The 26144-nt window shown below is 38.7% G+C and overlaps 1 protein-coding gene across 1 annotated transcript in view; it reads right to left on the reverse strand.

The window, feature by feature from the left end:
• The window catches only part of LOC110294097 (cytochrome P450 3A13-like), a 110280-nt gene that overhangs the window by 20742 nt on the left and 63394 nt on the right, over positions 1-26144 (reverse strand). The window contains exons 8-9 of the mRNA XM_085837370.1: positions 14171-14298; positions 13317-13386 (exon numbers count right to left, since the gene is read on the reverse strand). Of these exons, the coding sequence (XP_085693496.1) occupies positions 13317-13386; positions 14171-14298 (198 nt within the window). The remainder of the gene's footprint in view (positions 1-13316; positions 13387-14170; positions 14299-26144) is intronic.

Below are 26144 nucleotides of genomic sequence, written 5' to 3' on the forward strand. Positions count from 1 at the left end.
TAAAGAAATGTCCAAAGTCCTTAGTTATCAGAGAAATGTAAGTCAAAATAACCCTGAGATTCCACCCCACACCAATCAGAATGACTAAGATCAAAACCTCAAGTGACAACACATGCGGCGAGGATGTGGAGAAAGAGAAACACTCCTCAATTGCTGGTGGGAGTGCAAACTGGAACTACCACTCTGGAAATCAATCTGATGGTTTCTCAGAAAATTGGAAATAGTTCTACCTGAAGACCCAGGTATACCACTCCTGGGTATATATCCAAAAAATGTTCCACCGTATCACAAGGACATGTGCTCCACTATGTTCATAGCAGCCTGAATTATAATAGCCAATAGCTGGAAACAACCCTGATGTCTCTCAATCAAAAATGGATTCAGAAAATGTGGCTCATTTACACAATGCATTACTGCATTACTATTCAGCTATTAAAACTGAGGGCATCATGATTGTTTGTTTGTTTGTTTGTTTTTTGAGACAGGGTTTCTCTGTATAGCCCTGGCTGTCCTGGAACTCATTTTGTAGACCAGGCTGGCCTCGAACTCAGAAATCTGCCTGCCTCTGCCTCCCAAGTGCTGGGATCAAAGACATGTGCCACCACCCCCGGCCATCATGAATTTTTTAGGCAAGTGGATGAATCTACAAATCATCACCCTGAATAAGGCAACTTAGACACAAATCCATGCATGGATTTATGCACTTATCACTGAAAAAGTGGATATTAGCAAAAAAATGCAGAATACTTATGATACAGCCCACAGATCATAAGAACTTTAGTAGAAAGGCCCAAGTGAGGATGCTTCAATTCCACTTAGAAGGGGTTTGAAATTAATCATGGGGGGCAGAAGAAGGGATCGGTCTGAGTTTTGTGGACTGCTGCCTCCTTTTTCTGCTCCCTCAAAAAGGGGTGCCTATACTCAGGTGAAATCTTAATTTTAAAATAAAGCTAGAGCTTGATATTGGGCAGTGGAATGAGGGGACAGAGGTGAAAGTTTTATAGAGGGGACAGAGAAGAAAGAGTTCAGTTGAGATGAGACAGGACAGAGAAGGGGACAAGATGGAACCAGAAAGAAAAGATGGAGCTGACTCACAAGATCTGGAGAAGCCAGAAGTCACTAGAGATTTCATAAACGGGCAATAAGCAGTATAGGTTGCATTTGCCCAATCTAGGTGTACAGCTTGTATTTATATCAATTGAGTTTTGTGTGGGTGTTTTGGTACTGGAGATTTACCAATGTGGGAACTAAGAAGAGGCCCTGGAAAGAGGGGGATGGAGGACCCACATCTGGCCAGAGTTCCACCTATGCTCTGGACAGGCAGACGTGGGAAGGTTGACAGAAGCTTTCCATTCAGCCCCGTGTGGGCATCCAAGACTCTGACCCACTTGAAGGGGGGTGGACAAGGGGCAGCCCTGACCTGGGGGCCTCGGAGCCACACCCTGTAGCCCCAGGGTTATGGGAGAGAGGGAAGAGGGAAGAGAGTTTCCCACACAGGCGAGAGTCTGTGCAGCTGGACAGAGAAAGTCTATGGTTTTAGAGTTTTATTATTTATTATAGACAGAGGGAAAGAGATAAAGTAAAAGAGAGAGAGAGAGAGAGAGAGAGAGAGAGAGAGAGAGAGAGAGAGAGAGAAGGCTAGAGAGAAAGATAGTAAGAGGGAGGGAGTGAGAGGAGAGGAGAGGAGAGGAGAGGAGAGGAGAGGAGAGGAGAGGAGAGGAGAGGAGAGGAGAGGAGAGTAAGAGCAAGAGAACAAAGGAGTGAGAGGAGTGAGAGAGCAAGGAGGAGCCAAAAGCACCCCCTTTTGTTTTTCTTTTTCTTTTTTTTTTTTTTGAGACAGGGTTTCTCTGTATAGCCCCCTTTAAAGTGAGCTGCTATCTTTTCTGTTGCTAGGTAACTGGGGAGGAGTTTAGCCTGAAGGTCAGAAGCTTGGGAACATTGCCTACTTGACTTCTAGCTATGCTTCACTTGTGGGGGATGTGGGGGGCAGTAACTTAGGCAGGAGCCATAGTTCCAGGAGCATGAGGGAACGCCTTCTGTCCCATGTAGGTAAATTATGACCACAAGGTCCCGGGGTTCAGCATCTCAGCTCAACTGGAGACCAGCCTGTCTGTGCATAGCACAATGCCCCACATCCCAATATAAACCTGACTGGTTATTACAAGTCTCTAGTGTTGTTATTTTATGGGGCCAAGAGTATCTGAGCTACTGGTATCTGCTTTTGGCAGGCTAGCCACACGGGGTCGATGGCCTGGAAAAATTGGAGTGGCTTAGCAGCAGTTGATCAAGGGAACCATGGGGGTCTGCAAGAGGGCCATTGCAGGTGCACAGTTCCTTAAGCATGGATTGATTTTTTTTTTTTTAAAACTACATGCTACATCTGGATGGGAGAGGCAACAAGGAATGGAAAAGGGGAACAAACATGATCAGGTACAAGGGGGGAAGGGGAGACAGGAGAGAAGCCAGCAGAATCCATGGAAATATGTACCCTTGAGGGGTGTGAGGTAAGGGGGACCCTCTAGAAAATGCCAGAGACCTGGGATGTGAGAGACTCTCAGGACACAATGGGGGTGACCTTAGCCAAAATGCCCAACAATGGGGAGAGGGAACTAGAAGTATCCACTTCCAGTAGATAGGCAGGTCCTCAAATGGTAGGATGGGGTACTAAGTCACAATCAAAATTTTTTGACTCAGAAGTGTTTCTGTCTAAAAGAACTGCAGGGACAAAAATGGAGAAGAGACTGAAAGAAAGGTTGTCCATTGACCATCACAATTCGGGATTCATTTCATTGAGGGGATACCAAGGCCTGACACTATTACTGATGCTATGATGTGCTTACAAATGGGAACCTGGCATAGCTGTCCTCTGAGAGGCTCTACCAGGAGCTGACTGAGACATACACAGATCCTAACACCTAACCATTGGGCTGAAGTCAGTGACCCTCATGGTTGAATTAGGGGAAGGATTAAAGAACCTGTAAGGGAGGGTAGCATCATAGGAAGGCCAGCAGTCTCAACTAACCTGGACCCCAGGGAGACTGAACCACCAACCAGGATCATACACAGGCTGGTATAAGGACCCTGGCACATATATAGCAGGAGACTGCTTGCTCTGGCCTCAGAGGGAGAAGCGCCTAATTCTTCAGCCTTCAGGCCCTAGTATAGGGTAAGGCTGGGGTGGGGGCACCCTGTGGGAGGCAATGGGGAGAAAGAATGGAATGAGGAATTGTGGGAGGGGGAATCAGGAGTGACGCAATGACTGAAATGAAAATAAATAAAATAATTAAAAAAAAAGTAAAAGGTCTTAAAAGAGAGTCTCTAATTTGGTTTGTCAAGTGGTGGCTGGCATTAGAGCATGTCTTAGGGTTTCTATTCCTGCATAAACATCATGACCAAGAAGCAAGTTGGGGAGGAAAGGGTTTATTCAGCTTACACTTCCATACTGCTGTTCATCACCAAGGAAGTCAGGACTGGAACTCAAGCAGGTCAGAAAGCAGGAGCTGATGCAGAAGCCATGGAGGGATGTTCTTTACTGGCTTGCTTCTCCTGGCTTACTCAGCCTGCTCTCTTATAGAACCCAAGACTGCCAGCCCAGAGATGGTCTCACCTACAAGGGGCCTTTCCCCCTTGATCACTAATCGAGAAAATACCCCACGGCTGGATCTCATAGAGGCACTTCCCCAACTGAAGCTCTTTTCTCTGTGATAACCCCAGCCTGTGTCAAGTTGACACACAAAACCAGCCAGTACAGAGCAGTAATGGAAAATGAAAGTATGATCAGGGATAGCTTTACAAGAAAGCAAATCATACGCAGAAAATGTCATTTGGAGAGATATGACATTCATGTACTGCTGTTGAGTGTGAGTGTGTGTGTGTATTCATGTATTTCCATTTTGTATCACTTTAGATGTGTACTTGTTCTATATTGTTTTAATTATATAGATACATACCCTCTGTAATCAGAGATTCTCCAGGCTATTTATCATATAGAAATGTTGGATTTTTAAAAGACTTTTTCTGCATCTAATGAAATGGAAAACTATACATTTTCTATTCTTGAGTTTGTCTATGCCATGGGGATATATATATAATATATATTTATATATATCCCCCTACATATTCATATATATATGTGAATCATTACTGAATTTCTGAGATAAAAGAAGTATAAGAGATTCAATCCTGACAATTGTCCTTTTCATGTATTATTTAATTTGGTTTGCAAGCATTTTATGGAGAATTTTCACAACAGTGATTTGTCTATACATCTCTTGAATTTGGTTTGCAAATATTTTATCTAGAAAGTTGTGCTTATGTTCACCAAGGAAATTCACCTCTTTTTAATGAGGTTTTTCTATATTTTTCACCAGTGTAATATTCCATTTACATAAAAGATTTTTGGATGTTTTCTTCCTTTTTTCATTTTCAGAATACTTTGAGTAGTATTGATTATAGTCTCTGAAATTCTGACAGATTTTTTACTGAAATATTGTCATATTATTTCTGTCTTTTGTTGCTATGAGTGTGATGGTTTGTATATTCTTGGACCAGGGAGTGGTACCATTTGGAGGTATGGCCTTGTTGGAATAGGGGTGACCTGGTTGGAGTAGGTGTGTCACTGTGGGTGTGGGCATAAGATCCTCACTCTAGTTGCCTAGAAGTCAGTCTTCCACTAGTTGGTACCAGGGACTGGGGTACTGCTGTGATAGGCCTGGCCATGCTTTCATTTGAAAGAATGTGGACTTTGGGACTTTGGATTTGAAAATCAGTGGAATGCTTTAAATGGGGCTTAATGGGTTATCCTAGTAGGAATATGGAAGACATTGTTGCTGGGAGTAATTTGAACTGTGTTGACCTGACCCAAGAGATTTCAAAGGCGAATTTCAGAATGTGGCATAAAGACTCTTTTTGTGGTATTTTGGTGAAGAATGAGGCTACTTTTTGCCCTTTTCTGAAAAGTCTGCCTGAGGCTAAGGTGAAGAGACTCAGATTAATTTCATTGACAAAGGAAGTTTCAAAAAAGCCCAACAGAGACTTTGTTCTCTGGTTAAGTCTTATGAAGAGAAGTTTGAACAAGCATAGCAAGCTTAGAAAGGAAAAATATAAAATATATGGTTCGAGTATTAAAGGAGTACCAGGAAGTGAAATGGAGCAAAATCCTGTGTTCTAGGTGATAACAGATTAAGGGAGTGGGACCTTGGCAAGATCCTACCCAGCTAAATTTAGATCCAGGCATTGTGGTACACACCTTTAATCCCATGAGACAGGCATGCTGATCTCTGTGTTTAAGGTCAATCTACAGAGCAAGATCCAGGATAGCCAAGTTTAGGCAGTGAAGGATTTGGAAAACATAAAGCTAGTGATAATGTGATAGTATAAGGGGGTCATGTTCTAGTTTCTGCAAGCAGCAGAACTTGGCAGCTTCAGCCATGTGGCTCTGGCTCTAGAGTTAAGAATGGAAGGAACTACTGGTGCAATTGACGCTGGTTAGCTGGAGCTAAGGAATTAGCAATGATTAAGAAGAGACCAGCATCACTGAGGTGAAATCTTCTGGGAATTGTTTTCTGGGAGCACAGAGAAGCTGTGTTCCAGAGATAGCCAAGGTTGTACCTCATGCAGCAGCAGGACTTGGTAATGTGTAAGGGTCGCCCAGGTGGTACTGGTTTTGAAGGCATGAAGGTGCCATGAAGAACAGCTGAGGCTTGGCACTGTGAGAGGTCATGGAAGGCCATTGGAGAAGGTGTAGCCTCAGCTGTAGTTGATGGCCTAGGACTGAAGGGGTCATGCAAAGGATTTGAGGCTTGGCACCATGAAGAGAGCCTATGAGAAGCTATTGGTGAAGCCTAGTTAGAGTGGAACACCCCAGTGTATTGGAGATGTCAGGATGATCATCAAGAACAGCAGCCATAGTGGAGTGGATCATCCTGGGCTTGGAGTGCTACAGAGGGCAGAGCTGGAGAAGTGGGCCCTTAGGGGGAGCCCAAAAGATCAAGTGGAATTTCAGACACTGGAACAAGAAGCTGTAACATTGAAATTGCCTTGGAGACTCAAAGATGTTAAAGATGCCAGAGCCATAAGATACATGCTGAGGAAAGCTGCTAACAGGGAGTGGAACCAGCCCAGGAGGAAGCAGTTTGTTGCAGTCAACAAAGATGAAAAAGGAGTGGAGATCTAAAGACTGCTTTGACATCAGCCATGGAGATGCAGAGTTTGGAATTTGCCCAGCTGGTTTCCTGTCTTTTTTTGAGGATAACAGTTAAGTGATTGGATGAATCTCAGAAGAGACTTTGAACTTTGGACTTTTAACATTGTTGATACTGCTATAGAATATGAGGACTTTGAAAGTTGGACTAAATGCATTTTGCATTATGCTATGTTTAAGTATGCCCCCCCCATAGACTCATGTGTTTGAATAAGTCTATGGGGGCCAGGGAGTGGAATGTGATGGTTTGTATATTCTTGGACCAGGGAGTGGTACCATTTGGAGGTGTGGCCTTGTTGGAATGGGTGTGACCTGCTTGGAGTAGGTGTGTTACTGTGGTTGTGGGCATAAGATCCTCACCCTAGTTGCCTGGAAGTCAGTCTTCCACTAGCAGCCTTTGGATGAAGATGTAGAACTCTCAGCTCTCTGCCTGTGCCATGCCTGCCTGGATACTGTCATGCTTCTACCTTGATGATAATGGACTGAACCACTTAACCTGTAAGCCAACCCCAATTAAATGTTATTTTTTATGAGACTTGCCTTGGTCATGGTGTCTGTTCATAACAGTAAAATCCTAACAAAGACAATGAGTTTATTTAAATTATTTATTTCATCTTGACAGAGCTTTAACATGTCATGTACCTCTAGAAATACATATATGTTATTTCAGATTTTCGAGATTAGTAGAATTGAAAAATTGAAATTATGTCCTTATGAGTCTAAAAACCTTTTCAAGGTCTGAAACTCATAAAATTGCAGGATTCAAAATTAGTGTGTAAGAAATCAGTACCTTTCTAATAAAAATGACCAAAAAAAAAAATAAAATCTGGATAGATATCAGAAAATCAATTTCATTCACAGTTGTTTCACAAATGTCTTGGAATTAATGTAAGAGTGTTAAAGTCTTGTAAAGTAAAACCTTTAAGACACTGGAAAAAGAAAGTGTAGAAGACACCAGGAAACATAAATATCTTCCATGAAGATTTGGTGGCATTAATACTGTAAAAAGAGCTACATATCAAAAGCAATCTGCAGATTCAGTAAAATCTCCTTCAAAATTCGATTGCAAATTTTCCAAACTGAGTGACATTACAGGCAGCACATCAGGTTGAAACATCAACCAGCCTGTGTCCTTCTCAGGTATGACTTGGTGCTGCTACTAAAGCAGAGCTCTGTCTGGGGAATGATTTCAGCCAGTAACATGGGCTCAACACAATGAACTAAAATATAGCAGACACTGGGGACAAAAACAGGCAGATCTATGAATTCTGGACATGCCTGGTCTGCACAATAATGTCAGGGCAGGAACCTCTGCTGATAGAGTCACTTAAAAACAGTAGTCTGGGATTCAAAAGGACAGTTTTTCCTTAAATGTATTATATAGGTTTTTGATTATTAATACTTAGGAGGGTCCTTGGCAATTAAAAATAAAATGCAAGTCAATTTTAAATATGTATAAATATAAGTGGGCATCTGGATCTATTCATCAACATATGGTATGCTTATAATGTCAAATTGAAAAGTTATTCTTTTCTGTTGCCAAAACGCATTTTGCCCTAGGAAGGATGTATTCTGCTTGTCAATGTGCAGAGTTGGGGTAGGGACAGAGTTGTTTTGCTTTTATCCAACAGAAAAATAAAAGCTATGCTCATAAGAGCTAACATGGAATTTCAAGGGTAGAATTTCAAGGTACTCTGAGCAGACAGCTTGTCTACTTGGAATGTGGGGCTCCCACAGGAGAACGAACAGCAACTCATGAGAGCTAACTTGATAATGGATGTCACACTAGTATGAGGGCTGTATAATTGTGGTCTTACACATTAATCCTTCTTTCTTTCTTAGGTAAAGGAAAGGAGATTGAAAAGTATGAAATTAAACAAATAGGGTTAGATTATTGAATGTACTCTTGAACTAAAAAGTACTTTATAGCCATAATACTACATTGGTAGTATCTTTATATTTTGATGCAGAATTGAGGTTATATTTTGTTACATTTGTACATAATTTTATACATTGATACAAGTTTAAGGTTTACATTGATATAAATCTCTTGATATTGATAAGATTAATTTTGTTACAGCATAATATATGTATGTTTCAATCCTTGTTGTACTACGTCTATGCAACTCATTTTAAGAATACAAGGTTTACTCCCAATCATTTTAATAGCTGATATTATAAACTGTTAAAGATAATTAATACAAATTAATAGTCAGTCAAATTCATAGTCATATCAGATATTTGTCCTGGGTTGTACAGATAATACGTAGCTGGAGATAGGCAGTGTTTTCTTGTTCAGATATGCTATGAATAGATCGATGGTAATCAAAAGCATTAGAGATCCAGAGACTATGATATTTAAAATTATTTCATTATTTATTATTTATCTATTGATTGTCACACATGTGTGCTCCTGAAAGCACCACAATTCTACTTCAAAGAAATGATGAGCACAAATAACCTCCATGTACAGTTGCTTCTAGTGGCAAGCTAGCCACTGGTGAAGAAATGCCCTAACTTCACCTGTAGACAATGCTGTGCAGATACTCAGTTGCTAAGCTTTGCCCAGACAGATTATGATAGTCCTTAATAATTCCTGTTTCGCTTAAGACCTGTCAGATACATTGGTCCAGAAAGCTAAAGATGGATGTTTCAATGTTATAGAAGCAATATTGGGGACTTCCAGGAAGTCAGCTCTCTCTGTCAGTTCCTGCACTTTGTACATACTCAAGTAATATTTATTGCTTCTCAGGTCTTTTATGGGGTTGAAGACTGTGATGGTTTGTATATCCTTGGACCAGGGAGTGGCACCATTTGAAGGTGTGGCCTTGTTGGAATAGGTGTGACCTGGTTGGAATGGGTATGTCACTGTGGGTGTGGGTATAAGATCCTCACCCTAGTTGCCTGGAAGTTAGTCTTCCACTAGCAGCCTTTGGATGAAGACATAGAACTCTTAGCTCCTCCTGCGACATGCTGCCTGGATACTGCCATGCTCCCACCTTGATGATAATGGACTGAACCTCTGAACCTGTAAGCCAGCCCCAATTAAATGTTGTTTTTTATAAGACTTGCCTTGGTCATGGTGTCTGTTCACAGCAGTAAAACCCTAACTAACACAAAGACTATGCAGGTCAAACAATTAAACTTAAGTTGGTTAGCATTTAGGAAGATAATTATGTATAAGAAGATGCTTTTAAGTTAAGTTACAAATTAGGATGGAAATTAACTCACCAGGATAGAATATAGAATACCGTTTTTTTTTTTTTCTGAGTTGCCAGATATGAACAGACTGAACTATTTGAATGTAACTCTAACTTAGTAATTTCATAACTTGTTTCATAATTGTTCCTTCTGAATGTTGTTTATTATTCAATAGAAAGAGCCTTATTATTTAGACAAAAAGGGGAAGTGTTGAGGTGTGGTCCTTTGCTATGTATTACAATGCTAACTACTGGTCTCCAAGTCCTGGTTGCATCTAGGTATGAGAGAATCTGTACATACAATGTGACTTTGATACTTAATTTAAAACTGTTGGTTAAATAAAGATGCTGACAGCCAATAGGTGGGCAGAAGAGTCATAATCATAATCGGGTTTAGATCTCCCAGGCTTGAGGTCTGAGGAGGACCACAAGGACAGAGAAGAATTTGGTGAGAGGAGGAAGCTTCCCTGGTGTAGGTGAACCATGAAAACATGCTCATGAAGGCTAGACAACTGAATTTAAGAGCTGCACAGAGCTGGCAAATTATAACCTGGGTTTATTAATACAGAAGTAGTCATAGTATCATAGAGGGTAATTTGTAGGCTAAAATTTTTCTCAACCCTACTTTTAATAATAGTTCTTAAATGCTTTGACCTTCTTTGAGAGGTAGATAATAAGATTCTTAGGAGACGGGAAGTAGATCTGTTTACTTCTTCTTTGGAGCAAATCCCATCTGTGTTATTAGGAAATTGCCAGTTCAGTTCATAGGATTCAGCAGTGACAGCTCAATCTACTTGCAAACACTTCAGGAAGATGCCAGCAATCCAGTCCAATAGACTCAGGATAGAAAACATAAATCAGAAGTAGTGGTATGACCATCAGAGAGAGACAGGCCTCAGCTGATTAGGCACAAGTCATCAGGATTGATTAGGACCTCCAAAGATGCCAGGAGAAGTTCTTGAGTGTGCCTCTCACAATAAAGTGAAGATCAGAAAAGACTCGAGACCAAGAAGTGTCACAAAGCTAAATCTACATGCAAGCAGTTGAGTCCTATTTACACTACCTCTAAGCATGTGTGTTCCATGAATCTTGCATCGCCACATGTTTTGCCTCAGTATGTGAGTCTGTCTTAGCAAAACTCTATGTGAGTCTGTATCAGCTGATATCACCCTGACAATTGGCCTGAGTCCACAAAAGTGGCAAGAAGCCACCAGCATACCACCAGAAGATTTTTGGTGTGTTTCACTCTATGGAGTCATGACAAATGGAGCTCAACAATGCAGGTAAGGTGAACCAGTACATGTGTGTCCTTAGGAAAGAATCCTTCGTCATGCATCCTTTCACATTCTTGCGTCAGCAAAACATCTTTTTATTTGTGTCCACTTTAGGAAAACACTCCTTTACATGTTTTCCCCAGAAAAACACAATCAGGCAAATTGACTTTCCAAAGAATCCAGAAGTTTCCACATCAGATATCTGCCCAGCAGCAGTGCTGATTAAGGCTCATTATAAATATAAAGTTTGGGTAGATTTTTTTTTTTAATCTGGGAAGTGAATAACCAAAGGCAGGGTAGAAACCCAATGTGAGATTAAATGATTTCTACTACACAGCACTATTGGGCATATTCTCAGATTATTCTTATTCCTAATGGAGGAATACTTGTGGATATCTATGATCACCTATCTTCTAGTCACAAAAGCTTAGGCATCCATCAAATGATAAACTAAAATGAAAATACATGAATACATATAGTGCAATATAATGCCTGTGTTATGAAAACTGAGATTGTAAGATTCACAGAGATATGGATGAAACTTGAATATTTATTATGCCTATGACAAAATAAGTCCAGAAAGGCAAATTACACATGACATTCTTTCTCATATATGGATGTTAGCTTTGTCTTTTGGTATGTGTACTTAAATAGCCCTATAAGCCACAAATCTCATAACTAGTCATTAGGTTGATTATGGGAAAGAAGACAAAAGCATATTGGGTACAATTGAAATGACTAAAGTAATGTTACAGGAAAATTTAGGACCAGCGTAGAGCAGGGATAACTAAGACCAAAATCATAGAAAATACCACATGTGATATATATAGATATATATTTACAAATCTCTCCCCCCTCTCCCTCTCTCCCTCTCTCTTTCTCTCCCTCTCTCCTCCTCTCTCTATTACATATATACATTGATATCTATATCTATATTTATATCTATAACAATAAAAGCAGTTTAAACTGACTTAGCTTTTTACAGAGAGACAAAAGCTCTCCTAGACATTCATTCACAAAGAAAGACTTGGGCCAATAATAGGTTACCTCCTGTTTTTAGTTTCTGGTTTGCATGCACAAAACATTAAAGTTATTACAAGAGTCCTTGGTCATACTCCAAGACTAATATAAGACTCTATTACTGAAGGCACTACATACTAATATCACAGACATAAAGAAATCAAGCTTTTCTGGAATCTAGAAGTTTAATCTCTAGTAGTGAGATTTTAGAGTGAAGAATGGTTCTATTCATCCTTGGAGGCTGTGATCAACAGTGTTACCTAGCCGTAAACCCTGTGAGGCAAAATAATAACTTGCCTTCTTCATGGTATGTCTATTGGTGTAATAGTGGTGTAATGCTAAGAAAGAACTCAATCCTGGTCTTTGTAACTGGGCCAAAGGTTCATTGTTGAATAGTTCATAGACCCTATGGGAGAACCTAACATTTTTATAGTCACTAATATATTTTACTATAGTAAAATGTGAAGAAAATACTAGATATAGCAGAAGCAAACAAATCAGAAAGCAATACTCTTTGTAAACTAGGGACTAACTTCAAATATAGAATAAGTGATAAATTATGACAAGTATGATTTTACAGCCATTGTAGTACTACTGTACAAAAACAAAAATAAAAGCAAAAATTAAAGTAAAACCAAAGTGAAAAACCCACAGCATTGAAATAGTAAAGTCAGTGACAGTGGGTAAAAGAAAGAAAAGGCATTTATACACTCCCAGTGTTTTTTTTTTTTTTTTTTTTTCATCCTTAGTATACAAGAACACCATGAAAGAAAAAGTAAATTTTCCAAGTCTCTTAAACTGGTAAACACTTATGCCATGTGAACCACAGTGAATGTTGTTATTTGGACACTGTACCTCCTGATTGGATGTCATGGAAGCAGATTTCCAGGAGAAGTCTCTAATTCAATGGCTCTGCATGAGGCAGAGAAAGCATTTGGCTGGTGTAGGTAATGCATACATAATAGAAGAATTTTGGGCTAGAATTTTAGAAAGTCATGATTACAAATGGCTTTAAGATTACTATAAATGTAATACTACTTAAGTATATATTTCCCCCATTCCTCATTCTTCCCATGTCACATCCCAACTTACTTCCATATACATGGCCTCCACTTCTTGATCTTCATTGTAACATACACACAAATGAATAATCATAAACACATTACGTAATGAATTCTCTCAGTGTTATCACATATATTTGTTTCTTGGGCTGATATCTAGATATTGGATAGCTATTCACGTGGCTCATTCTTGAGGAAGACTCATCTCTGTAGCTTGTTATTTAGGGATGAGCCCTCATGAGATTCCCTCCCCCCAATCCCTGCTATTAGAGACATCAACTGTCTTTGAACTAATCAGGTCTTTGTTAGCTAGCTAGGGTTTTTTAGATTTCATGCAGGAAGATTCTTTGCCATAAGTATAAGGCACAGTAATCTTCAGAATATGAGCACTCTTATACTGTATGTGTTTACAAATTCCTTAAGCTGCTGCATATGTCCACATATCTGTCTTTTTCGAAATTTAACAGGCTGCATCCTCTACTTGAATACCCCTTTAGATGTTAAGAACCAGCCCCTTATTCTGTGCATATATTTTAGACCCTAATGTGTCCTTAGTTACCTTTTTGGGAATCCTTCACATTGTTGGAATTTTGGGAGTTTATCATCAGCTGAAGAAAATCTACTGGGTTCTGAAAGCAGACAGAAACATCAAAGGCAGATATGTGTTCTGGGAGCTTGAAAATGGAAATTTAATGAAGAACTTAAACATACTTACTAGGCTATAACTTATGTAAGGCTAGAATATAGCTACTGTTGCCTGAATCACTAGTAAAACAAAACACTCATCATTAGATTTTGGAGAACAACAAATGTATTATGGTCTAGTATCATGCTGCCATGCTCAACACCTTTTTTCTTTTCTCATGGCTTTCTCTGATTCTTAGCATCTGTTGATGAGCACAAGCCTCTGGATCGATGATTATAGTGCCTTCTCCTGTCATAGGCACTTGTTTAGAAAGAAATTCTGTACACAGAATATATGTCAATCTGTCATTTCCTTGACACATTCTTAACCCATATCGCATAATTACTGACTGCTGTCTGTGGCTCTAATTTGTGGGTTTTATATGATTACCTAAAAATGCTGCAAACCCCAGAATACTAGAAAATAACAGGTGACATCTCAGGCACAATACTGACTTCCTGCCATACTTCTGCTATCAATTTTCTGTCACCATTTCTGTCACCAAATTTCTGTCACCATTCCTTGTACAGCATATGGACTGCATTAGGCAAAACTTAGTTATACAATTGGCAATCTCTATTGTCAAACATAACTGCCCAAGGTCTAGGCAAGCCACAGTACAACTGAACAGACCAAATTCATCAAATATCTCATAGGGTCTTCTATGAGGAATGTGTGACTTTTGATATTATTGCCTTTGAATTGAAAGAAATTTTGTCATATGTTACCTCTTTGCTATTTTCATGCCGACTTTTTTTGGTCTTCTCTACAAATTTTGTAAAAAATGTTATAGCATCACTTGGAAACATGGAGATGTTTAGTTTGGTATATATCCGGTAAAGAAAAGGAAATAGTGCTATAAAGAAAAGAAAACAAATATGAAAAAACAAATTTAAATTTTTGACAGTTATTTTATTTAATAATAGATAAATTCAATAATTTAGGTGAAATAAAACAAGAAGAATCATTGTGCTAGAAATGAATATAATTATAACATATAGTCTACCATACTTAAAAGTAATTGAAGTATTGATTTTTAAATGAAAACACACACTCACTAAGAAGAATTCAGCTCCAGAAAGATTCATGGTAGAGTTTTATGAAAATATTTAACAGACAATTCATACCAATCTTTCATACGAATTTCCAAAACTTAGAAAATTGGATAAATGTGGAAAATATCTGGAAGCTTCTACTACCCTGTTTGTAAAATCAGAACATGTTTTGAAAAGAAATCCTTTATAGAAACATGACTTAAAAGTGCCATAAGTGACCTTATCAGCAAAACATTTACCATCTGAATGCAGAATCATGAAATGAATCTTGTTATATAGCTGCATGCATGCTATCTAATAATGCACAAGACAGAATAAAATAAATTTACACAAGCAATCAAAGATGGAGTATTATGAAAAATTTCAGGAATAACTCAACATTTTTTCCTAATTAATGTTCGCAGATAATTAGGAATCACATAAAGTTTCCTTAACTTTCTGAAAATTGTGAATAGAAACTAAAAACTAACTCAAAAATTGAGTGTTGAAGTATTTCTTATTACTTTCAGGAAAAGGGCAATAGAAGCTTGCTCATTCTATCATCACATTTATTCAGCTATTAGAATCACAAAACAATGTTGATATGTCTTTTAGATACTGTGTTTATACACAGAAATGAACAAAAATAAATTGTCATGTGTTCTGGAGTTTGAGACCAAGAAACACTAGTTTTGAGAGAAGATGTTTTAAATTAAAAAAGAATTGCAGTGTTGATGAAGAATTGCATACTCTTATACATGCTAGGTAAGTAGGCTATCAGGAAGCTTCTTACCTCCCTGGGTTTGGGGAAGAATTTTGATAGTAGGTCACCTAGGTAATATTCCTGCCTTTATTGCACTATTTCTGGGCACAAAAATATTCCCCAACACACTTAACACAACATTATTCCTTTATTTATGCATACTCATATCTAATAGAAAAACAAGGTCAATGTGAGATTTTGACCAAGAAAATAACACTTAGGCAATCCTCAAAGTGCTATCTTCTCTTTTACACCTTCTGGTCCACTATAATTTATTATCCATGGAGGCCTGTAACCATCTGGTTCAACACAGAAACACTAACTGTAAATGCAGTCCCAAAGTCCAAGAGGAACTATCAGGCCAGGCAACACCAGGGACAAAAAGATGACTAAAGGCTATAATACGAATACACTCAAGAAAAGACAGGATTTCCAACTCAATTCTTCAACGAATTAGAAAGAGCAATCTGCAAATTCATCTGGAATAACAAAAAACCTAGGATAGCAAAAACTCTTCTCAAGGATAAAAGAACCTCTGGTGGAATCACCATGCCGGACCTAAAGCTTTACTACAGAGCAATTGTGATAAAAACTGCATGGTACTGGTACAGTGACAGACAAGTAGACCAATGGAATAGAATTGAAGACCCAGAAATGAACCCACACAGCTACGGTCACTTGATCTTCCACAAGGGAGCTAAAACTATCCAGTGGAAGAAAGACAGCATTTTCAACAAATGGTGCTGGCACAACTGGTTGTTATCATGTAGAAGAATGCGAATCGATCCATTCCTATCTCCTTGTACTAAGGTCAAATCTAAGTGGATCAAGGAACTTCACATCAAACCAGAGACACTGAAACTTATAGAGGATAAAGTGGGGAAAAGCCTTGAAGATATGGGCACAGGGGAAAAATTCCTGAACAGAACAGCAATGGCTTGCACGGTAAGATCAAGAATTGACAAATGGGACCTCATGAAACTGCAAAGCTTCTGCAAGGCAAAAGATACCATCAATAAGACAAAAAGACCACCAACAGATTGGGAAAGGATCTTTACCTATCCTAAATCAGATAGGGGACTAATATCCAATATATATAAAGAACTCAAGAAGGTGGACTCCAGAAAATCAAATAACCCCATTAAAAAATGGGGCTCAGAACTGAACAAAGAATTCTCACCTGAGGAATACCGAATGGCTGAGAAGCACCTGAAAAAATGTTCAACATCCCGAATCATCAGGGAAATGCAAATCAAAACAACCCTGAGATTCCACCTCACACCAGTCAGAATGGCTAAGATCAAAAATTCAGGTGACAGCAGATGCTGGCGAGGATGTGGAGAAAGAGGAACACTCCTCCATTGTTGGTGGGATTGCAAGCTTGTACAACCACTCTGGAAATCAGTCTGGTGGTTCCTTAGAAAATTGGACATAGAACTACCGGAGGATCCAGCAATACCTCTCCTGGGCATATATCCAGAAGATGTTCCAACCAGTAAGAAGGACACATGCTCCACTATGCTCATAGCAGCCTTATTTATAATAGGACCCAGATGCCCCTCAACAGAGGAATGGATACAGAAAATGTGGTACATTTACATAATGGAGTACTACTCAGCTATTAAAAAGAATGAATTTATGAAATTCCTAGCCAAATGGATGGACCTGGAGGGCATCATCCTGAGTGAGGTAACACAATCACAAAGGAACTCACACAATATGTACTCACTGATAAGTGGATATTAGCCCAAAACTTAGGATACCCAAGATATAAGATACAATTTGCTAAACGCATGAAACTCAAGAAGAATGAAGACCAAAGTGGGGTCACTGTACCCCTTCTTAGAATTGGGAACATAACATCCATGGAAGGAGTTACAGAAACAAAGATTGGAGCTGTGACGAAAGGATGGACCATCTAGAGACTGCCATACCCAGGGATCCATCCCATAATCAGCTTCTAAACGCTGACACCATTGGATACACTAGCAAGATTTTGCTGAAAGGACCCTGATATAGCTGTCTCTTGTGAGACTATGCCGGGGCCTAGCAAACACAGAAGTGGATGCTCACAGTCAGCTAGTGGATGGATCACAGGGCTCCCAATGGAGGAGCTAGAGAAAGTACCCAAGGAGCTAAAGGGACCTGCAACCCTATAGGTGGTACAACATTATGAACTAACCAGTACCCCGGAGCTCTTGACTCTAGCTGCATATGTATCAAAAGATGGCCTAGTCAGCCATCACTGGAAAGAGAGGCCCATTGGACACACCAACTGTATATGCCCCAGTACAGGGGAACGCCAGGGCCAAAAAAAAAAAAAAAAAAAAAAAAGGGAACGGGTGGGTATGGAAATGGGGGAGAGGGTGGAGGGTATGGGGGACTTTTGGGATAGCATTGGAAATGTAAGTGAGGAAAATACGTAATAAAATATATTAAAAAAAAAGAAAAGACAGGATAATATGGCACCACTAGAACTCTGCTATTCTACTACAGCAAGCTCTGTATATCCTTGAATGAAAGAAAATGACCTTGAATCTAATCTTGTGAAGATGATAGAAACCTTTAAAGAGGAAATAAATAAATCCCCTAAAGAAATAGAGGAAAAAGAAATTGGTGAAAGAAATGAGTAAAACTGTTCAAGCTTGAAAAATGGGAATAGAAGCAATAAAAAAAAAAAAACCCACAAACTGAGGCAATCTTGGAGAGAGAAAACCCAGAAAGAGAACAGGGACATAGACTCACGCATCACCAACAGAATACAGGAGATGGAAGAGACACATTCACGCACAGAAGATGCAATAGAAGATATTGATATACCAGTCAAAGAAAATGTTAAATCTAAAAAAAAAAAGTTCTGATACAAAACTTCCAGGAAATCTCTAATATGAAAAGAGAAAATATAACAATAGGAATAGAAGAAGGAGATTTTCTGTCTGAAAACACCAGAAAATATCTTCAACAAAATCACAGAAAAAAATTTCCCTAACCTACATGGGTATAAACACACAAGAAGCTTACAAATTATTATATGGACCAAAAAAGAAAAATCTTCATGTGACATAATAATGAAAACACTAAATATACAAGACAAAGTAAGAATATTGAAAGCTGTAAGGGATAAAGCCAACAAACATATAAGGTCAGATCTATCAAAATAATGCCGACTTCTCAAGAAAGGCTGGACAACTGTCAAGTGGACACAAAGAGAAGACAGATGTCAGTCCACATTACAATGCTCAGCAAAACTTTCAATCACCATGGATGGAGAAACCAATATATTCTACAATAAAACCAAATTTAAACAATATATTTCCAGTAATCTATCCCAAGAGTAGATACTATAAGGACAATTCCAACTAAGCAAGACTAGCTATACCCAAGAAAACACAAAATAATTTCACACAAGCCAAACTAAAGGGAATCTTTTTCCTTCACACACATACACGCACGCACACTCCCCCCAATACACATTCGCACACATAAACAAACATACAATATCAACATAAAAATAACAGGAACTAACAATCTTTGGTTATTAATATCTTTCAACATCAATGGACTCAATTCACCAATAAAAACACACAGGCAAACAGATCGGTTGTGAAAACAGGATCCAATATTTTGCCACATACAAGAAAAAAATGATAGACACTAACTCTGAATAAATGGTTAGAAAAATATTTCCAAGCAAACAAACTCAAGAAACCAGCTGTAGTAACTATTTTAATATCTAATAAAATAATTTTTAGCCAAAATTAATAAAAAAAAAGACAGGGAAAGTCACTTCATACTCATGAAAGGAATGATCCACTAGGCTGATGTCTCAATTCTATCTGTCAAAAGCAAGGGTACTTATGTTCATAAAAGAAACATTACTAAAGTTTAAGTCACACATTGAACCACACATTAATAGTGGGTGACTTCAAGTTCCCACTCTCATCAATGAGCAGGTCATCAAAACAGAAGCTTAACAGAGATCAGAGAAAGTAACAGATGGTATGAATAAAAAGGGTGTTAACAGATATCTACATAACATTTCATCCAAAGGAATCTTCTCCAAAATTGACCATATACTCAGTCAAAAGGAAGCCTAGAAAGATACCAGAAGATTAACCCTTGGTATATCATTAGACTATTAGAGATTAAAACTGGACTTCATCAACAACAGAAAGCCTACAAACTCCTGGGAACCCAAGTACTCTCTTGTCAGTGAGGGCTGGCTCAAAGAAGGAATAACTCAAAGATTTTCTAGAATTCAATGAAAATGAAGGCGCAACATACCCAAACAATGAAAGTGTGCTAAGAGGAAATGTCAAAGGACTATGTGCCTTCATAAAGAAATATGTGAAATCTCATACTAGCAACCTAACAGCACGCGTGAAAGTCCTAAAACAAAAAGAAGCAAACATACTTAAAAGGAGTAGATGGCAGGGAGTAGTCAAACTCAGGACTTCAATCAATTACAAACAAAAAACAATACAAAGAATCAATTAAACCAAGAGCTGGTTCTTCCAGAAAGTCAACACAATAGAGAAGCTCTTTGCCAAACTTACTAAAAGGCAGAAAGATAATGTCCAAATTAACAAAATTGGAAATGAAAAGGAGGAAATAACAGCAGGCACTGAGGAAATTAAAAAAAAAAATCATTAGGTCTTACTTCAAAAGTCTGTATCCCACAAAATTGGAAAATCTAAACAAACTGGATGATTTACTAAACAGATACCTACATATACTTATATATTACTATATTAATGTATAATTAATACATATAATATAATTAATACATATAATATAATTAAAATATTAATATACAATATACGTTAATATACTTAAACTATATGTGTGTATATATATGTATATATACATACACACACACACACATATATATATATATATACACTTAATATATACTTAAATTGTCCTATAATCCTATGGAAAGAAGCTTTCATTAAAAGTCTCCCAATTGAAAAAGCACGAGAACACGTTTTTTTTTTTTTTAATATTTTTATTAGGTATTTTCCTCAATTACATTTCCAATGCTATCCCAAAAGTCCCCCATACCCTCCCCCCCACTTCCCTACCCACCCACTCCCACTTTTAGGCCCTGGCGTTCCCCTGTAATGGGGCATATAAAGTTTGCAAGTCCAATGGGCCTCTCTTTCCAGTGATGGCCGACTAGGCCATCTTTCGATACATATGCAGCTAGAGACAAGAGCTCCAGGGTACTGGTTAGTTCATAATGTTGTTCCAACAATAGGGTTGCAGATCCCTTTAGCTCCTTGGGTACTTTCTCTAGCTTCTCCATTGGGAGCCCTGTGATACATCCAATAGCTGACTGTGAACATCCACTCCTGTGTTTGCTAGGCCCCAGCATCTTCTCACAAGAGACAGCTATATTTGGGTCCTTTCAGCAAAATCTTGCTAGTGTATGCAATGGTGTCAGCGTTTAGAAGCTGCTTATGGGATGGATCCCTGGATACGGCAGTCTCTAAATGGTCCATCCTTTCATCACAGCTACGAACTTTGTCTCTGTAACTCCTTCCCTGGGTGTTTTGTTCCCAATTCTAAGAAGGTGCACAGTGTCCACACTTTGGTCTTCATTCTTCTTGAGTTTTATGCGTTTAGCAAATTGTATCTTATATCTTGGGTATCCTAAGTTTTGGGCTAATATCCACTTATCAGTGAATACATATTGTGTGAGTTCTTTTGTGATTGTGTTACTTCACTCAAGATGATGCCCACGAGGTCCATCCATTTGGCTAGGAATTTCATAAATTCATTCTTTTTAATAGCTGAGTAGTACTCCATTGTGTAAATGTACCATAATTTCTGTATCCATTCCTCTGTTGAGGGACATCTGGGTTCTTTCCAGCTTCTGGCTATTATAAATAGGGCTGCTATGAACATAGTGGAGCATGTGTCCTTCTTACCGGTTGGGACATCTTCTGGATATATGCCTAAAAGAGGTATTGCTGGATCCTCCGGTAGTACTATGTCCAATTTTCTGAGGAACCTCCAGACTGATTTCCAGAGTGGTTGTACAAGCTTGCAATCCCACCAACAATGGAGGAGTGTTCCTCTTTCTCCACATCCTCGCCAGCATCTGCTGTCACCTGAATTTTTGATCTTAGCCATTCTGACTGGTGTGAGGTGGAATCTCAGGGTTGTTTTGATTTGCATTTCCCTGATGATTAAGGATGTTGAACATTTTTTCAGGTGCTTCTCTGCCATTCGGTATTCCTCAGGTGAGAATTCTTTGTTCAGTTCTGAGCCCCATTTTTTAATGGGGTTATTTGACTTTCTGGAGTCCACCTTCTTGAGTTCTTTGTATATATTGGATATTAGTCCCTTATCTGATTTAGGATAGGTGAAGATCCTTTCCCAATCTGTTGGTGGTTTTTTTGTCTTATTGATGGTGTCTTTAGCCTTGCAGAAGCTTTGCAGTTTCATGAGGTCCCACTTGTCAATTCTCGATTTTACAGCACAAGCCATTACTGTTCTGTTCAGGAATTTTTCCCCTGTGCCCATATCTTCAAGGCTTTTCCCCACTTTATCCTCTATAATTTTCAGTGTCTCTGGTTTGATGTGAAGTTCCTTGATCCACTTAGACTTGACCTTAGTACAAGGAGATAGGAATGGATCAATTCGCATTCTTCTACATGTTAACAACCAGTTGTGCCAGCACCATTTGTTGAAAATGCTGTCTTTCTTCCACTGGATGTTTTTAGCTCCCTTGTCGAAGATCAAGTGACCGTAGGTGTGTGGGTTCATTTCTGGGTCTTCAATTCTATTCCATTGGTCTATTTGTCTGTCACTATACCAGTACCATGCAGTTTTTATCACAATTGCTCTGTAGTAAAGCTTTAGGTCCGGCATGGTGATTCCACCAGAGGTTCTTTTATCCTTGAGAAGAGTTTTTGCTATCCTAGGTTTTTTGTTATTCCAGATGAATTTGCAGATTGCACTTTCTAATTCGTTGAAGAATTGATTTGGAATTTTGATGGGGATTGCATTGAATCTGTAGATTGCTTTTGGCAAGATAGCCATTTTTACAATGTTGATCCTGCCAATCCATGAGCATGGGAGATCTTTCCATCTTCTGAGATCTTCTATAATTTCTTTCTTCAGAGACTTGAAGTTTTTATTATACAGATCTTTCACTTCCTTAGTTAGAGTCACGCCAAGATATTTTATATTATTTGTGACTATTGAGAAGGGTGTTGTTTCCCTAATTTCTTTCTCAGCCTGTTTATTCTTTGTGTAGAGAAAGGCCATTGATTTGTTTGAGTTAATTTTATATCCAGCTACTTCACCGAAGCTGTTTATCAGGCTTAGGAGTTCTCTGGTGGAATTTTTAGGGTCACTTATATATACTATCATATCATCTGCAAAAAGTGATATTTTGACTTCATCTTTTCCAATTTGTATCCCTTTGATCTCCTTTTGTTGTCGAATTGCTCTGGCTAGGACTTCAAGTACAATGTTGAATAGGTATGGAGAGAGTGGTAAGCCTTGTCTAGTCCCTGATTTTAGTGGGTTTGCTTCCAGCTTCTCACCATTTACTTTGATGTTGGCTACTGGTTTGCTGTAGATTGCTTTTATCATGTTTAGGTATGGGCCTTGAATTCCTGATCTTTCCAAGACTTTTATCATGAATGGGTGTTGGATCTTGTCAAATGCTTTTTCCGCATCTCACGAGATGACCATGTGGTTTTTGTCTTTGAGTTTGTTTATATACTGAATTACGTTGATGGATTTCCGTATATTGAACCATCCCTGCATCCCTGGGATGAAACCTACTTGGTCAGGATGGATGATTGTTTTGATGTGTTCTTGGATTCGGTTAGCAAGAACTTTATTGAGGATTTTTGCATCAATATTCATAAGGGATATTGGTCTGAAGTTTTCTATCTTTGTTGGGTCTTTTTGTGGTTTAGGTATCAGAGTAATTGTGGCTTCATAGAATGAGTTGGGTAGAGTACCTTCTGTTTCTATTTTGTGGAATAGTTTGTGAAGAACTGGGATTAGATCTTCTTTGAAGGTCTGATAGAACTCTGCACTAAACCCATCTGGTCCTGGGCTTTTTTTGGTTGGGAGACTATTAATGACTGCTTCTATTTCTTTGGGGGATATAGGGCTGTTTAGATCATTAACCTGATCTTGATTCAACTTTGGTACCTGGTATCTGTCTAGGAACTTCTCCATTTCATCCAGGTTCTCCAGTTTTGTTGAGTATAGCCTTTGGTAGAAGGATCTGATGGTGTTTTGGATGTCTTCAGGATCTGTTGTTATGTCTCCTTTTTCATTTCTGATTTTGTTAATTAGAATGCTTTCCCTTTGCCCTCTAGTGAGTCTGGCTAAGAGTTTATCTATCTTGTTGATTTTCTCAAAGAACCAGCTCCTTGATTGGTTGATTCTTTGAATAGTTCTTCTTGTTTCCACTTGGTTGATTTCGCCCCTGAGTTTGATTATTTCCTGCCGTCTACTCCTCTTGGGTGAATTTGCTTCCTTTTGTTCTAGTGCTTTTAGGTATATTGTCAAGCTGCTAATGTGTGCTCTCTCTAGTTTCCTTTTGGAGGCACTCAGAGCTATGAGTTTTCCTCTTAGAAATGCTTTCATTGTGTCCCATAAGTTTGGGTATGTTGTGGCTTCATTTTCATTGAACTCTAAAAAGTCCTTAATTTCTTTCTTTATTCCTTCCTTGACCAAGGTTCATTGAGAAGAGTGTTGTTCAGTTTCCACGTGAAGGTTGGCTTTCTATTATTTATTTTGTTATTGAAGATCAGCCTTAGTCCATGGAGATCTGATAGGATGCATGGGACAATTTCAATATTTTTGTATCTGTTGAGGCCTGTTTTGTGACCAATTATGTGGTCAATTTTGGAGAAGGTACCATGAGGTGCTGAAAAGAAGGTATATCCTTTTGTTTTAGGATAGAATGTTCTGTAGATATCTGCCAGATCCATTTGATTCTAAATTTCTGTTAGTTTCACTGTGTCCCTGTTTAGTTTCTGTTTCCATGATCTGTCCATTGGTGAAAGTGGTGCGTTGAAGTCTCCCACTATTATTGTGTGAGGTGCAATGTGTGCTTTGAGATTTACTAAAGTTTCTTTAATGAATGTGGCTGCCTTTGTATTTGGAGCATAGATATTCAGGATTGATAGTTCCTCTTGGAAGATTTTACCTTTGATGAGTATGAAGTGTCCCTCTCTGTGTTTTTTAATGACTTTGGGTTGGAAGTCAATCTTATCAGATATTAGAATGGCTACTCCAGCTTGTTTCTTCATACCATTTGCTTGGAAAATTTTTTTCCAGCCTTTCATTCTGAGGTAGTGTCTATCTTTTTCTCTGAGATGAGTTTCCTGTAAGCAGCAAAATGTTGGGTCTTGTTTGTGTAGCCAGTCTTGTGTAGCCAGTCTATGTCTTTTTATCGGGGAGTTGAGTCCATTGATATTAAGAGATATTAAGGAAAAGTAATTGTTGTTTCCTGTTATTTTTGTTGTTAAAGTTGGCATTCTGTTCTTGTGGCTGTCTTCTTTTAGGTTTGTTGAGGGATTACCTTCTTGTTGTTTCTAGGGCGTGGTTCCTGTCCTTGTATTGGTTTTTTTCTGTTATTATCCTTTGAAGGGCTGGATTTGTGGAGAGATAATGTGTGAATTTGGTTTTGTTCTGGAATACTCCATCTATGTTAATTGAGAGTTTCTCCATCTATGTTAATTGAGAGTTTGGTTGGGTATAGTAGCCTGGGCTGGAGTTTGTGTTCTTTTAGTGTCTGTATAACATCTGTCCAGGATCTTCTGGCTTTCATAGTCTCTGGTGAGAAATCTGGTGTAATTCTGATAGGCTTGCCTTTATATGTTACTTGGCCTTTTTTCTCTTACTGCTTTTAGTATTCTATCTTTATTTAGAGCATTTGTTGTTCTGATTATTATGTGTTGGGAGGTATTTCTTTTCTGGTCCAGTCTATTTGGAGTTCTGTAGGCTTCTTGTATGTTCATGGGCATCTCTTTCTTTAGATTTGGGAAGTTTTCTTCTATAATTTTGTTGAAGATGTTTGCTGGTCCTTTGAGTTGAAAATCTTCATTCTCATCCACTCCTATTATCCCTAGGTTTGGTCTTCTCTTTGTGTCCTGTATTTCTTGGATGTTTTGAGTTAGGATCTTTTTGCATTTTACATTTTCCTTGATTGTTGTGCCGATGTTCTCTATGGAATCTTCTGCACCTGAGATTCTCTCTTCCATCTCTTGTATTCTGTTGCTGATGCTCGTATCTATGGTTCCAGATTTCTTTCCTAGGGTTTCTATCGCCAGTGTTGCCTCATTTTGGGTTTTCTTTATTGTGTCTACTTCCCTTTTTAGGTCTAGTATGGTTTTGTTCATTTCCATCATCTGTTTGGATGTGTTTTCCTGTTTTTCTGTAAGGACTTCTACCTGTTTGATTATGTTATCCTGTTTTTCTTTAAGGATTTGTAACTCTTTAGCAGTGTTCTCCTGCAATTCTTTAAGGGATTTTTCTGCTTCCTCTTTACTGTCTTCTACCAGTTTACCAGTGTTCCTTTGTATTTCTTTAAGTGTGTTATTAAAGTCCTTCTTGAAGTCCTCTACCATCATCATGAGATATGCTTTTAGATCCGTGTCTAGCTTTTCCGGTGTGTTGGGGTGCCCTGGACTGGGCAAAGTGGGAGTGCTGGGTTCTGATGATGGTGAGTGGTCTTGGTTTCTGTTAGTAAGATTATTACGTTTACCTTTCGCCATCTGGTAATCTCTGGGGTTAGTTGTTGTCGTTGTCACTGTTTAAAGATTGGAGCAGAAGCTGTGTTCCACTCACCAGCAGTCTCAAAATCCTGTGGCGGGGGTCGTGGGTAGCTGGCGGGTGTCAGCCGACCCTGCGCTCTAGCTACCC

Source organism: Mus caroli, unplaced genomic scaffold (genome assembly GCF_978045245.1).
Source record: "Mus caroli unplaced genomic scaffold, Mus_caroli_1 scaffold_4, whole genome shotgun sequence".
NCBI lineage: Eukaryota > Metazoa > Chordata > Mammalia > Rodentia > Muridae > Mus > Mus caroli.